Raw genomic sequence first — 13,571 nt, forward strand, 5'->3', positions numbered from 1 at the left:
ACATTCTATTAACATTTCAGATAAGAATATGCCTTTATTTTTAATTTCTTTTTGTAGAGATTAGCATTTTATTAATTCTTTTTATCACTCGCGAAATGTTTTCCTTGTATTTAAATAATGATTACTTTTGACGACCTCCGTGGTCGAGTAGTATTTCGGTTACTCCGAGGTCCCGGGTTCGATTTCCGGCCGAGTCGATGTAGATTACCATTACTTTTCTATGTTGTCTTGGGTCTGGGTGTTTGTGGTATCGTTACTTCTGATTTTCCATAACACAAGTGTTTTAGCTCCTCCCATTGGGATCAGACTAATGTTGTCTCACATTTATTTATTTATTTAATTAGTCTGATTCAACACAAAATGTTGATGAGAACTGATTGGACGCATCCACGCAAAACCCTTATTCCAATTGGTAGTCAGTTTAAAATGGCGTCCGGGTCGGCAGCGTTGCTGATAACACTTCTCATCCTAAATATCGGTAAAAAATAATATACCCTATTTCGTACTATTGAAAAGGTTGTGCTCAGGTTGTGTTTTGCTAACGGTTCAGGTTGTTCCCTTTTCAAACTAAAGCTATTAGACTTTTATTGGTTGGTAACCATCTACATTGTAAATGCCTATAACTGAAATTGTTTGTGGGTGTTGGAATATTAGTGAGTTATTACTACTGGACTTTTAAATCACTTTGTGAGATTATATTGGAACATTTCAGTCTTTGCTAGTACAAATTCATCAAGTATTCTTTAAATAATAATAATACGGTAGCCCCGTTGCGGTGACGTCATCGATGTGACAAAAATATTATTAATAGCTAATATTATTTATCAGAATTATCTAAAAATGATATTTTATCATAAAACTTGTGAATCGTTATGTTGCATTACCTATTTGAATATAAAGCTACCGCCATATCAGAAAGTAGATTCTACTGAGAACCTGCAAGAAACTTACTATTTATTCTTTTCACCGTTTTAAAATAGTTTTTTGACAAATGACAATTTTCAATAGCAGCGAATAAGGCCTTTGCGACGCCGGTAGCCGGTTAGTGTTTCATATTAATTGAGGTTTATTGCTCCGTTGGTTCAGGTCGTAGCTTTATGACTTATAGCCTTAAAGGATTGAAATTGGACTAACATTATCCCCATCATATAGAACACTCGTAATTACTAAAATTTTAAGATTGAATTTTGTATGTAGACATAATCATAAGTCTTAGTTAAAGACAATTATCAAATTTTGATCAACTGTTTTTACTCAAATTCCAAAAATACTATTTGTACTCTGATTCAGTAGGAGAAAGGAGAGTGACGTGTTTGTGTGACAATGTGACGTCAGTATCGAGTCAAGTGGATCTGCTGCTTGCGGAGTACGACCGCGGCGCGTTTCTCGTCTCGCCGGTACACGTCAAAGGAGCACTTGACGTACAGCATGCGACCATCGACGAGAAGGCTTCTACTGTCAGATTGTTAGCCGCACTGTATTTGGTACGTGATTAATATGCTTACTAATATAATTATATATGAGCTTAGATGGCCCAGTAGGTAGAACGCGTGCATCCTAACCGATGATTTCGACTTCAAACCCAGGCAAGCAACACTATATATATGTGCTTAATTTGTGTTTATAACTCATCTCGTCCTCGTGAAGGAAAACATAGTCAGAAAACCTGTCATTTGAGCATTCCACCAACGCGCTTTGGAAGAGGAAGACTTAGCCCAGCAGTGGAAAATTTACGGGCTGTTAGTTTACTTAACTTTTTTACGTCTATAAATATATAGTTAAGACATAAGAATTAATAACATTAAATGCTTAATTATAAACAAATATGAACTAAAACCAGTTACTATGTGGAATGGTGGCAAGAATGCTAGCAGCATGATCCCGTTGAATCGCAATTCCGATCCTCTGAGCAAAAAATGATATGAATTGAAACATCGACGAGTGTTTTTTTGTTTTAACATGAGTAGGCGGACGGGCTAATGAGCCACACAATTAATAGTCACTATCGCCTATTAGATGATAGATATTGGCGCTTGGTAACTACAGTATTATGTCCCGTGCTCCTGTAGACTCACTGGTTCACTTTGAAAGAAGTTTAGTAGAATACTAGTAAGCAATATTTATCCAGACTGGCTCCCACAAAGCCAAGCACTTGTCACCACCAATGCAAAACATGGAAAATATACGTCGACAAAACAAGAGGCCTTTGCCATTTATGCCCTGTCACTGATTAATGATTACAGTACATGCTACGTGCACGGCGTTTATCACTAACGTTACATAATATGATTCACTATATTTCATAGAGATAAGTATTTCTAATTGGGTAAAAATGAATATTGTGTATGATAAATGAATGTTTTTTCAAAGTACTTATTCAAAAAGATTTCGATACGGATTTTGATAAGATGATAAGAAGATGATGATTAATGCTATTCTGTGATAATTGGGGACACCCGACGACGATGCTCACGATAAGCCCGTCAATTATCACATATTCTATCTCTAAAAAGCACTGTTTGTGTATTCCGATGCGTAATGTCCAAATCCGTGTACAACCAATATCTACTTATTCCCAGTTATGTTTATTTATACTTTCAGTTACATATATTATTATTCTTAAAGCGCCAATTTTTATTGTTAAGTCAGAAACACCTGAAAGTAAGTGGACCATTTTCCTACAGGTAGCCTATTTGTCAGTTTGGACAAAGATATTTATATTAGTTAGTTTAATCGAATCCATACATTAATATTGTTTCTTATATTTGTGTAAGTAATTGGTATTTTATTGATTATTTTGTATTATACGAATATTTGTTAAAGTGATATGATATATTCATAGAAACATATTAATACGTATAGATGTATTTACTACCCTTAATATTTGTAATATGCCTACTTTTCTTTTTGCAGAGCTGGGAAGACAAACGTCTTTCTTGGAATGCGAGCAGCTGGGGATGTGATAAAGCTTTAGTGTCAGCAGAACGGTTATGGCTACCTGATGTGGGCGTGCTCAGCGCGGCTACCGCTGGCGGCGTCGGTGGTGACGTGGGCCTGCGGGCGAGACTAACCAGCGACGGACGCGTCTCCTGGGTCGTGCGTCTCGATCTCGTTTCTCCTCTGTCCCTCGCTCTTGACGCCTGGCCCAGGGATGTGCATGAGGTTATCTACAAATTTGGCTCCCGGTCGCATACCACCGACGAACTTAATTTAACGTCGAGTGATATGGAGGTTAGGCATGAAAATTTGTTAATGATCTTACACTATATTTAATAACATTATAAGTAAATGATATTGTTATTATTGTTTAGCACGCTATGGTATTCGAATCAGGAACTTGGGAACTATTATCGGTGAAGAGTACGGATATGACGTGGAAGCGATTGGACGTAGAGCAGCAAGTGCTGGTGTGGAAACTGATGCTGCGCAGGCGAGCGCCCGCGCACGCACTCGCGACACTGGCAGTGTTGTACACGTGTATAGTGCTGCTGGTAGCTGCCATGTTACTGCCGCCTGCTTCGAGACCTGCGCTCTGTGCGACTGCAGCCCTCACCGCTGCCTTGTGGTAAGTCAATTGTAGAAACGGTTCCATCTTCTAGATACCTCAATTAGGACCTCAATTTTTTCGTCTGCAGATTTTGAAGAAGCAGATATTTAGATACATGTAAATATATAAATAAATAATAATAATAAATAAATATGAGACAACATCACATACATTACTTTGATCCCAGTGTAAGTAGCTAAAGGACTTGTGTTATGGAAATCAGAAGTCACAAACACCCAGACCCAAGACAACATAGAAAACTAATGATTGATGTATGATGAATGATGAATGTAGATTACATTGACTCGGCCGGGAATCGAACCCGGGACCTCGAAGTGGCGTACCCATAAAAACCGGTGTACACACCACTCGACCACGGAGGTCGTCAATAATCGTCGTAAAGCAAATAAATATTTCGAAAGACGTAATATTTAAACATTTTTGGCTAAATGAGCTACGAAAATAAAGTAGACAAGAAATGAAGTTTTCGATATTCATTTAAATTTAATATTTATATTTGACGATACAGGTTGATCGCGGCGCTGGCGCGTCTGCCGGGGTCGTCGTCAGCGCCGCGCGCCATGTCGCTGATGTGCGCGGCGTGCGCGTGCGGCGCGGCGGCGGCGGCGGGCGCGGCGCTGGTGCTCCGCGTGGCGCGCTGCTCCGCGCCACCGCCGCACGCCTTGCGCGCCCTTGTTACATCTACCTCCACCTTTTGCAAGCTCGGACCACCAGAGGTAAGGTTTACTGCTACACCGTCCAACATTCGTTTTTTTAAAGATAAATATATATGTCACCGTAAGATTACAAACATCAACAACAACAACAACAGCCTGTAAATTCCCACTGCTGGGCTAAAGGCCTCCTCTTCGCTTGAGGAGAAGGTTTGGAACATATTACAAACATCGGTAGTTTACAATCTCGTGAGATTGTAAACTGTCGAGATATTGTGAACGTTTATACAACTTACAATAAAACACATTTAATTTAAATAGCTCATAATATTTCGGTTAGGTTTGGTTAAAGTTTTTATAATTGAACTGAAATTTACATCGATAGATTGGATAGATTACAATCTACCGTAAAGTAATGCGTTAAATTGTAAACGCTTTTTTACGGTTCACAATCTTTCGATAGTTCACAATCTCGCGAGATAGATTATAATCTAACAGTATTTACAATTTGACGGTGACATATAAAAGACAATTTTAACGATATCTTCCAGGGCAGCAATGCGGAGTGGAGCGCGTGGGCGGCGGCGGCTCAGCTGCTGGACCGTGTACTGCTCGGCGCCATACTACTGACTCTATTCGTCGTCGCATGCTTTACGTTCTGACAACTTCCAGCCGCTTGAGATGGACGTAGCCCATCATATATAACTAATTTTATAAGTGTTGCGCGTTTCGTACAGATAGATATGAAAAGTACAAGTAACGACATAAGAGTTGTTGGTCCCAGCAATATTCCGTAGTCAATTATTTTTAAGAAACAAGTATTTTATGAATAAGCTTAAGATTTAAATTTTCAAATAATTAATAATGAAAATATTTTAATTACCTGTTTTTAAGCATAGGACACATGAGAAACTATTTATAAAGAAAGGATTTATAATTTTTTTATCATTCCTCATGTGCCAGACAAAAATATGTAAGAGAAATAATACCTAATCCAATGACCCATGACAATTTCATGAAATTATATGTAAATTTTATTCGTTACATTGAATCTAATAAAAAAACGATATTTCTATATCATGTTTTAATGAAAATCTGTCTCAAATTGTACCTCTAAGATAAATCACTAACAAGCTATCAAACTCAAGTGCATTTGAGCACATAATGAGAGCTGATACATCACTACTAAGTAAGACGAGTCAACGCTTTTGAGCGGTCGACGGCGCCTCGTCGGCGCAGCAACTTCTCGAGCGGCAGCAGCGCAGCGGCGAGCAGCGCTCCGGCGAGCAGCGCGTGCGCAGCGGGAAGGACATCCACGAGTCCAACGCTCACGAAGCCGCCGCGCCCCGCGTCGCACTTCGGGCGCGCGCACATCCACACGCGCCGGAAGCGATCCATCAGGCCAACCTCCCGCTGCCAACGCAGTCTGAAATTGCGACCAGTCAATTTGCCATTTTCCGAATTGAGTTTTTAAGAATGCAAATGTATTCATATGAATGTAGTAATCGTTAGTAGGCAAGCACCACTGAATATTAATGTGCTTAATTTGTGTTTGTAATCCATCTCTTGCTCGGCTGTGAAGAAAAACTTCTTGAGGAAACCTGCATGTGTCTAATTTCATATAAATTCTGCCACGTGTGTATTCTACCAACCTGCATTGCAACAGCGTGATGGAATATGTCGAAAACCTTCTCCTCAAAGGGAGAGGAAGCCTTAGCCCAGCTGTGGGAAAATTTACAGGCTGTTGTTGTTATAGTAATACCTAGCTCCGAGCAGATCCCGATACCCTGAGTGCTTACGCACAGGCACAGCCACCATGGGCAGTGTGAACGCCTTGATCTCCTTTAAACCGCACTTTTCACGCTCCGTATACGTCTTGCTAATAATGTCGTAGCCCGAACTCTGTTCCACCTGCGCTCAAAAACAAATGTTTTTCATTTACAATAACACGTTATTACCAACTAGTGATCTAGTGTATATGATTTATTATTTAAAGTGGAAGTTTATTTATACCTGAAATGCAAACAGTCCCGAGCGCACACGTGCGATGCCGTCTACCACACTTAAGTAGGCGCGCTCGCCCAGTGGTAGCAACTTCCGTCTATACAACATTTGTGTAGCCGGGTCCTTACTCTCCTGTTGAACATACAAAAATAAACATGCAATACAATCGCTGTCATATATTGAATATTTTAAATATTAAATATTGACTAACAGCAAAATAAACTCTTTTGTATGTGGTCTCTTGTACACCAAGATCCATGGGCGAATGTGTGAGGTCATCTATTGTGCGCAACGCGTTGCTCGGCGCCTGCAGGATCGCTACAATCTTTGCTGAGTACGACGTAAACGCGAACAGCGAAGCTAGGAGTGTGCAAAACATAAGCAGACGGACGGACCACAGTTGAGGAGATAAATCAGAACCTACAATAATGTAACATTTTTGGTTAGCATTATACACCATCGTGGTATAATTTAGCCTAAAGCGCGGTCAGACCTTGCTGGCATATAGTGCCGATCGCGTACGTAAAACTCTCTGTGACTGTAAGCCGGAGCGCGGCGCGATCGGGTGCGCGAGACCACCGCGCCACGCTCCCGAACAGTGCTAGCAGTGCGCCCGCCCCCGCGAATACTGCCGCTGATGCTGCCCACACCCCGCGGCTAAAGGGTAGTGCGAACACATTCGATACCGCCGAGCGAGACGGCTGACGAAACAAAAAGGCACCCCTGGAAATTTTTACTTTGATAATGTTATATTGTACCCAAAATGTTTTAATTTGTTTAGACATTTTGGTGATACGGCAGTCCTCGTAATTATGGCATGTTAGGTTCTCGAAACACGACGCAAATCAAAACGACGTAAGTCGAGACATACTAGATTGCTTTATAAATATAAAGCCTTGTTCTTGTTCTTCTTGCCTTGACCTTGCGACAAGTGAAGCTCTATCCTCCAGAAATCGAAACAATTGACTTATGCTTGAGGAACAATGTCAAAACATTGTTTCACGTAACTTGAAACGACGCAAGTCGGGGACTGCCTGTATAAATATTAATACGAGTTTTAATTCTAAGCTACTAGTAAAAGTCTTAGAAGTTGGTAGAAAAAATTAACGTCGTAACGTCTAATATTAGTAGAAGAGACAAATCCATAGATTGAACTTGCTTTAACTCCACGGTCTCAGCGCAGTAGTGCAGGACTCGCCAACGATCTGCTCGCATGAACATGGAGGTGACGCCGACTTCGAGTTCCCCTCGCTGCATCCGCCCCACCAGACCATTGAAAGTGCCGTTACGCTCTTCGCCGTACAAGTCCACTTGTTTTAAGTTAAATCTTTAATAATAATTACGTATACTTATTGAATATTCTCATTGCTGACATAATATCACGATCTGCTAAAATACATGTTAGTGAATAGTCAGATAATTTCCGACCTTATTACCCAGGCTTCGCTCAGGACTTAGAGGATATCCATCTGGTTCTACCCCATCATATAACCACCACATATGAGAGCTAGCCGTGATGATTTATCAGAGCTCTGTGTTTATGAGTTCAGTAACTGTTTAGGTATTTATAAGATTTTTGGATAACCAGACAAATCAGAAGGGATAAAAATGTGTATATAAATTATCAATGATCAATCGCTATGTTAAGTAAAATTTGATGACCAACTAATGCGAACCTGAAATGTAAATCTTCGCCGCACAGCATCAGTAACGGGTACGTCAACTTCGGGAAGGTATCGATCTGTCGATTTGTTAAATCCGTCCATCCTTTAAAATATTGAGGCTGGCTGATCTGGTACCAAAAAAATACGCTTAATTGAGAGATTTTTAAACTTTAAAAAACAACAACAACAACAGCCTGTAAATTCCCACTGCTGGGCTAAAGGCCTCCTCTCCCTTTGAGGAGAAGGCTTGGAACATATTCCACCACGCTGTTCCAATGCGGGTTGGTGGAATACACATGTGGCAGAATTTCTATGAAATTTCTCACATGCAGGTTTCCTCACGATGTTTTCCTTCACCGTTGAGCTCGAGATGAATTATAAAGACAAATTAAGCACATGAATCAGCGGTGCTTGCCTGGGTTTGAACCCGTAATCATCGGTTAAGATGTACGCGTTCTAACCACTGGACCATCTCGACTCTCTAACCACTGGACCATCTCGACTCTAAAACAACGAGTAACATAATGTATTTACTATAGTAGCTGAATTCAAATAAACATTTCTTAAATCTTTTCTTCTTGTAACAGCAGTTGGTAATTGAAGCCACAGTTGTCGAAGCTCTTGTTGACTGTTTGGAACTCCAAGATTAGATATCACAAGCGGTTCTCCAAGTTTCACCCGGTACACATCTAGCAACGCGTCTGCCGATGCCCATGTTAAGTCTGCATCAGGGAGGATTACGGTATTCTCCAAAACTTGCTCCACATTACTGACATTGTACGGTGAATCATCGATCAGGAGCCAGGAATGACGCAAATTGAAAGCACGGTTTTCAGACGCCTAGAAAAATACTTAAATTATAATACAAAAAATAGGCTATAAGTGGAATGAAATGAGACCAGCACGCACTGTTTTTGCAAATACATGTAGTGCTATTTTTCTGCGTTGTTGATTAGTATTTGAGATTCGCAGTCGTGGCCAAAATTCGTTTAGGAAGTAATTGTTAGTGTACAGCTTTTTCTGTAGCATCCTACGTTATTTATTCATAAAACTTGCATCAGTTTCATATGACATATAAACAGGATTAGTAGTAGTAGTACATCGTCATCTTTGGTAAGAAGCAGATCTACATATGGATTATTATTTACAACTACTTATAATTTTTGAATTAAGCTGATTTAAATTTCAACAAGATCTCACGCGAAATTTTGTTGAATCAAAGGCCTTTTTATTGTAACTATATAAATTAGTCGATACGTTTTCCTCGTGATAGATTAATTAACAGACTTGCGTTAGCTATATGCACAACATGTACATAATTGACATTCCTAAATCACCCTCGTAACTCAATCTGTCTATCTATGAAAATAAATGAACATATAGACACACATTTTCCTAACAAAAAATTGCTTTATAGACAGATAAACGTGCTGGGGTGCTATTAAATTAAAATAGTGGAATAATTATCTAGAGTGAAAGAGAGAAATAGAAAGACATTAGAGAACAGTGAATGTAATCTAATAGTGATAATAAATAGATATTAACTGAATATATCATTTCATGTAAATTCCCTATACTTAATATTATCGCTAATAATGTTTATCTTGTCTTACTTTATCTAAAACAATTGTTGCATTATCGCAAAGGGTGTCGAGTAGCATGCCCTCTCTGAAGGTGCGATAAGGAGGCATCTCCGGCAGCTGTTGGAAGTCCTGATAGATGCGTAACCTCACACCTGCCTCACGCCCAAACATCGCCAGTTTATTGACATTCTCTGTAATTAAAACGACAACGGTATTTTAAATTTGCCAAAATTTCTCAGCAAATTCACGGTGTGAATCTCAACGTGCGCAGATCCCGGTATGAACTGTTAGCTGTTCCACTGCTGCAGTAATTCGCATCTGGTTAATTTCAGTCGGCGCCTCATTAAAAGAACCAGCATAAGTTAAACTTTCAGGCTACAGACAGGTAGCACCCACTCATAAGACATTATACTAAACAGCAATACTAAGAATTTTTGTGTTCCAACTTGAAGGAAGAGTGAGCCAGTTAAGGCACAAGAGACATAACAGAAAGGAACACCGTCGGCCTAAACATATTAAAAAAAATTGTGATAATTGCAAAAACTTCAAAGTTTTTTTCGGCGTTTAGTGACGACAACAGTTTTTTATAAAAAAGATCTCATAAATATTATGAGATCTTGAAAAGAAAAACTGTAATGACTGAAATTTTGTCAGCCATATAAAATTTCGGTATGTAGGACAAATACTGTGAGAGTAGAATACTACATATGTATATTGGCAAATTTTATAACATTATTTTACTGATTACCCAATGAATATAAATGTTTGCTTTAGTTTTTCACTCAAAAGTATTTAAAAAAAACGAGTCTAGCAAGGGAACAAAGTAAACAGAACTGAATTTCAATGTCAAATATGAACCCATTTTTTATTTAGCTTAGTTATATATTGTATGATATTATCTGAGCGCTTAAGCCTACTATTGTTTTAGTTTGTATCACAGCTCGGGGCGCCTACAGTCTCTTGTTTGCGTTTTGAATACGATGTGTTGACTTCAAGTAAATTATACACAGCAAAGTGCATTGTCCTTTGGAAGATTTGATTAAACACGGTTCTAAACACGGTTTCGAGACACCCGACTAAACTGAATCAATTTTGTAATGAAATAAATACATAGTAAGATTTTTAAAAAGAATATTTTGCTATTACAGTAAACAATTTCTCGGATGTAATGTATTTTATAGGAACTTATATTTATATGTCGTGTATTTGTCAGGAAAGAAACAGGAAATTTTGGATATCGTACCATAATTTGCACTCTACTCTGTCTCTCTTGTCTCTATGTCCTAAACCCTAAAGAATGAGTCTCGAATGAATTCCAAACCATGAGGCCTACTTTTGTCTTAATATAACTTTAATTATTTTTTTCTATATACTAGCTCTTAAGGAATTTATAAAACTTAATATTATCTGCGTTTAATTATACAAGAAACTCACACAGTACTATCTATGATAAATTTAAGTAGCATCCATCCATCTGGTTTTTTTATGGTATAGGTTGGTCGGCGGACGAGTTTATGGGCCACCTAATGGTAAGTGGTTACCATCACCATAGATAATGACGCTGTAAGAAATATTAATTATTCCTTATATCGTCAATGCGTCCTCAATCTTGGGAACTAAGTTGTTATGTTTCTTATGATTGTAGTTACACTGGTTCACTTGCCCTTCAAAGTGGAACACAACAATACTGAGAAGTGTTGTTTGGTGGTAGAATAACTGATGAGTGGGTGGTAACTACATAGACGGGCTTGCACAAAACCTCCAAATAACTAGTTTCTACTGGTACCCAAATATCACAAACAAAAGTATTATTACAGAAAAAAAAAACTTTACCTGGCTTCCAGCACAGGAAGGCAGTCAATAACGTAAGATTCTTTGAAGCGAAGTAGGAAATTATGAATCTAAGGAAGTCCATTTTAGCGAGACTTCAATTAGCATTAAAGACTTTGACGACGTATCACAGTATTTATTAAGAAAATTTAAGGTGAAGTTATTGAACAGATTTTTTGTCATTTAGACATTTTTAATGCTTTTTAATGATTAATCATATGTCCTAACATTTGGCATATATTGAAAAGATTATTGGGCCACAATGTTTATAAGTGTACTTGGTGGTAGGACTTTGTGCAAGCCCATTTGGGTAGGTACCCATTCATTAGATATTCTACCACCAATTTTGTAGAGTTTGAAAGATGAGTAAAGCAGTCTAACCGCCGGCATAGAGCAGATAACTTTGTTCCCGTAGTTAGTTGAATATTAACATTGAACAAAAGGTTTTTTCTTCTATCACCACCAATGTCGACCCATGAGGAGCCTCATAAACCCATCCGACTAAAAGAAGTTGGCATATATTGATTAGTACCATTGAGATGATAAAAACTTTTATATTATTATATATATCGTCTCATTTGAACTTAAGTAGTGATAAATTAAGAAAATTAAAAAATAGGTACCGAATTTTTCAAAAAAAATCTCTCAAAGATTTCGAGTTTTTAAATCAGACATGTTTTTATGCCTTAACTATTACCGGTTTTGATTAGAGCCAATTGTTTGTACAGCTATTACGTACCGCATTATACGGTTCTGATGATTGCAAATCAAACATATTTACCACTCTACTTATGAAAATTGTCTGAAGGATACTAATAATTACACTACGAACATCATATTACTTTTAATAATTGAAAGTAGATTGTACGATACGATGCTACGAATTGAAATATATCTGAGTGTAATTCTGTGGGTATATTGTTCTACTAGATATACTTGTTTATATTTCTTGTTGAAACTTATCATAAAAAGAAGGGTACCGGAATCTAGCTTTATTAATATTAGTTGATCAAAACTAATTTTAATAATTGTAAGTGAATCTTATTTGTAAGAAACCTATTGTTCCTTGTGACTATTAAATTCCTTTTCATAATCTGAATCTCTTGACGAGTTCTGTGATGGGTTTTACGTGCTTAAAAGTTTATTTATATCGTTTTAAATATTTGTTAAGTACTAAGAATTTATTTCATTTTCTTTGAAGTACTAAGTTATTTTTTATGATACCCACTAAGTCTCTTGAAAACTGCCATCCTCGACTTTACGATTTAAGTATTAGTACTTCTACGATACTGCTGCATTAAACGTCTGTTCTTTTAAATATTGTGTTTTAGGAGTACCTATAATCCGGTTATTTATAGACAATATTATGTTACTATTATGTGCAGTTTTAAATAGGTTTGAAAAAATATTTCTTATTTTTATTTCTGCAAAGACAAGACATGCATAAATTCATTATTATATTTATATATTAACGATGATTGATTGTCAAAACCCATATCATTTCCAAATAATTTAATTTTTGTAGATTGAATTTTATTTATGGCGATGTAACACATGTAGACGGGGTTTTTCTATTATCAAATATTAGCAGAAATTGTTAATATTGCTTATATTCAAATCACTTGTGTTTCTACATATTCTATAGGTAAATAACAGAATATTTATTTGTTTTGTTTGAAGTTCCTACTTTGAAATTTCCTTCCCGGAAAGTAACTATTGCAAATATTATTACAAAGTCATTTTTGTTTGTAAAATAGGTATATTTAACTCTAGAATTACTGTTTTTTGTCAGAAAAAGTGTAGTGCACTCCTAAAAGTGCAGTAAGTACACTACACTTTTAGCAGTGATTAAGAATGAGTCGGATTAAGAAGTGACGGTAATTACCATATGAATCTTGGATATTATTCGTTTATTCTTATAATCTTATAATAGTATACAAAAACAAATATATACATGCAATAAAATATATAGATCGGAGAAAGTGCCGAAATAGTTTATTGTATGCTTTTTATATAAATAATTAAATTGTATTTCAAAGTAACTATCATAATGTTGGTTAGTCTTTGATAGGGATCAAGGCGCCATCTTAACGACTTGGCGGGAAATACGTACGTAAGAAACAATATGGCGGAAAGCCGGATCATTGTCAATATTAAATAATTGTGTCGTTGAGTGAGATTAGATCAGACGCGAACCAGCTACTGGATTGTAACTGTTTTATTGATCTTTTATATTAGTTACTGTGAAGTGATTAGACGTTGTAAAACT

The 13,571-nt window shown here is 37.3% G+C and overlaps 2 protein-coding genes across 2 annotated transcripts; one reads left to right on the plus strand and one right to left on the minus strand.

The window, feature by feature from the left end:
• The first annotated feature begins 404 nt into the window (after positions 1–404).
• LOC124532136 (5-hydroxytryptamine receptor 3C-like) lies at positions 405–5,226 on the plus strand. Its single transcript, XM_047106847.1, has 6 exons — positions 405–478; positions 1,291–1,484; positions 2,914–3,231; positions 3,312–3,565; positions 4,077–4,284; positions 4,773–5,226. Exons 1-6 carry the CDS (start codon positions 427–429, stop codon positions 4,881–4,883), a joined length of 1,137 nt encoding a protein of 378 aa, XP_046962803.1. The 5' UTR covers positions 405–426; the 3' UTR covers positions 4,884–5,226.
• A 156-nt stretch (positions 5,227–5,382) lies between these two features.
• LOC124531741 (glutamate receptor ionotropic, kainate glr-3-like) lies at positions 5,383–11,387 on the minus strand. The gene is made up of 10 exons (XM_047106253.1): positions 11,306–11,387; positions 9,503–9,663; positions 8,424–8,729; positions 7,902–8,017; positions 7,385–7,552; positions 6,719–6,948; positions 6,437–6,645; positions 6,235–6,357; positions 5,984–6,132; positions 5,383–5,647 (listed from the first exon to the last, which is right to left on the minus strand). Exons 1-10 carry the CDS (start codon positions 11,385–11,387, stop codon positions 5,407–5,409), a joined length of 1,785 nt encoding a protein of 594 aa, XP_046962209.1. The 3' UTR covers positions 5,383–5,406.
• Positions 11,388–13,571: the final 2,184 nt, after the last annotated feature.

The sequence above is a fragment of the Vanessa cardui genome, chromosome 8 (genome assembly GCF_905220365.1).
Source record: "Vanessa cardui chromosome 8, ilVanCard2.1, whole genome shotgun sequence".
NCBI lineage: Eukaryota > Metazoa > Arthropoda > Insecta > Lepidoptera > Nymphalidae > Vanessa > Vanessa cardui.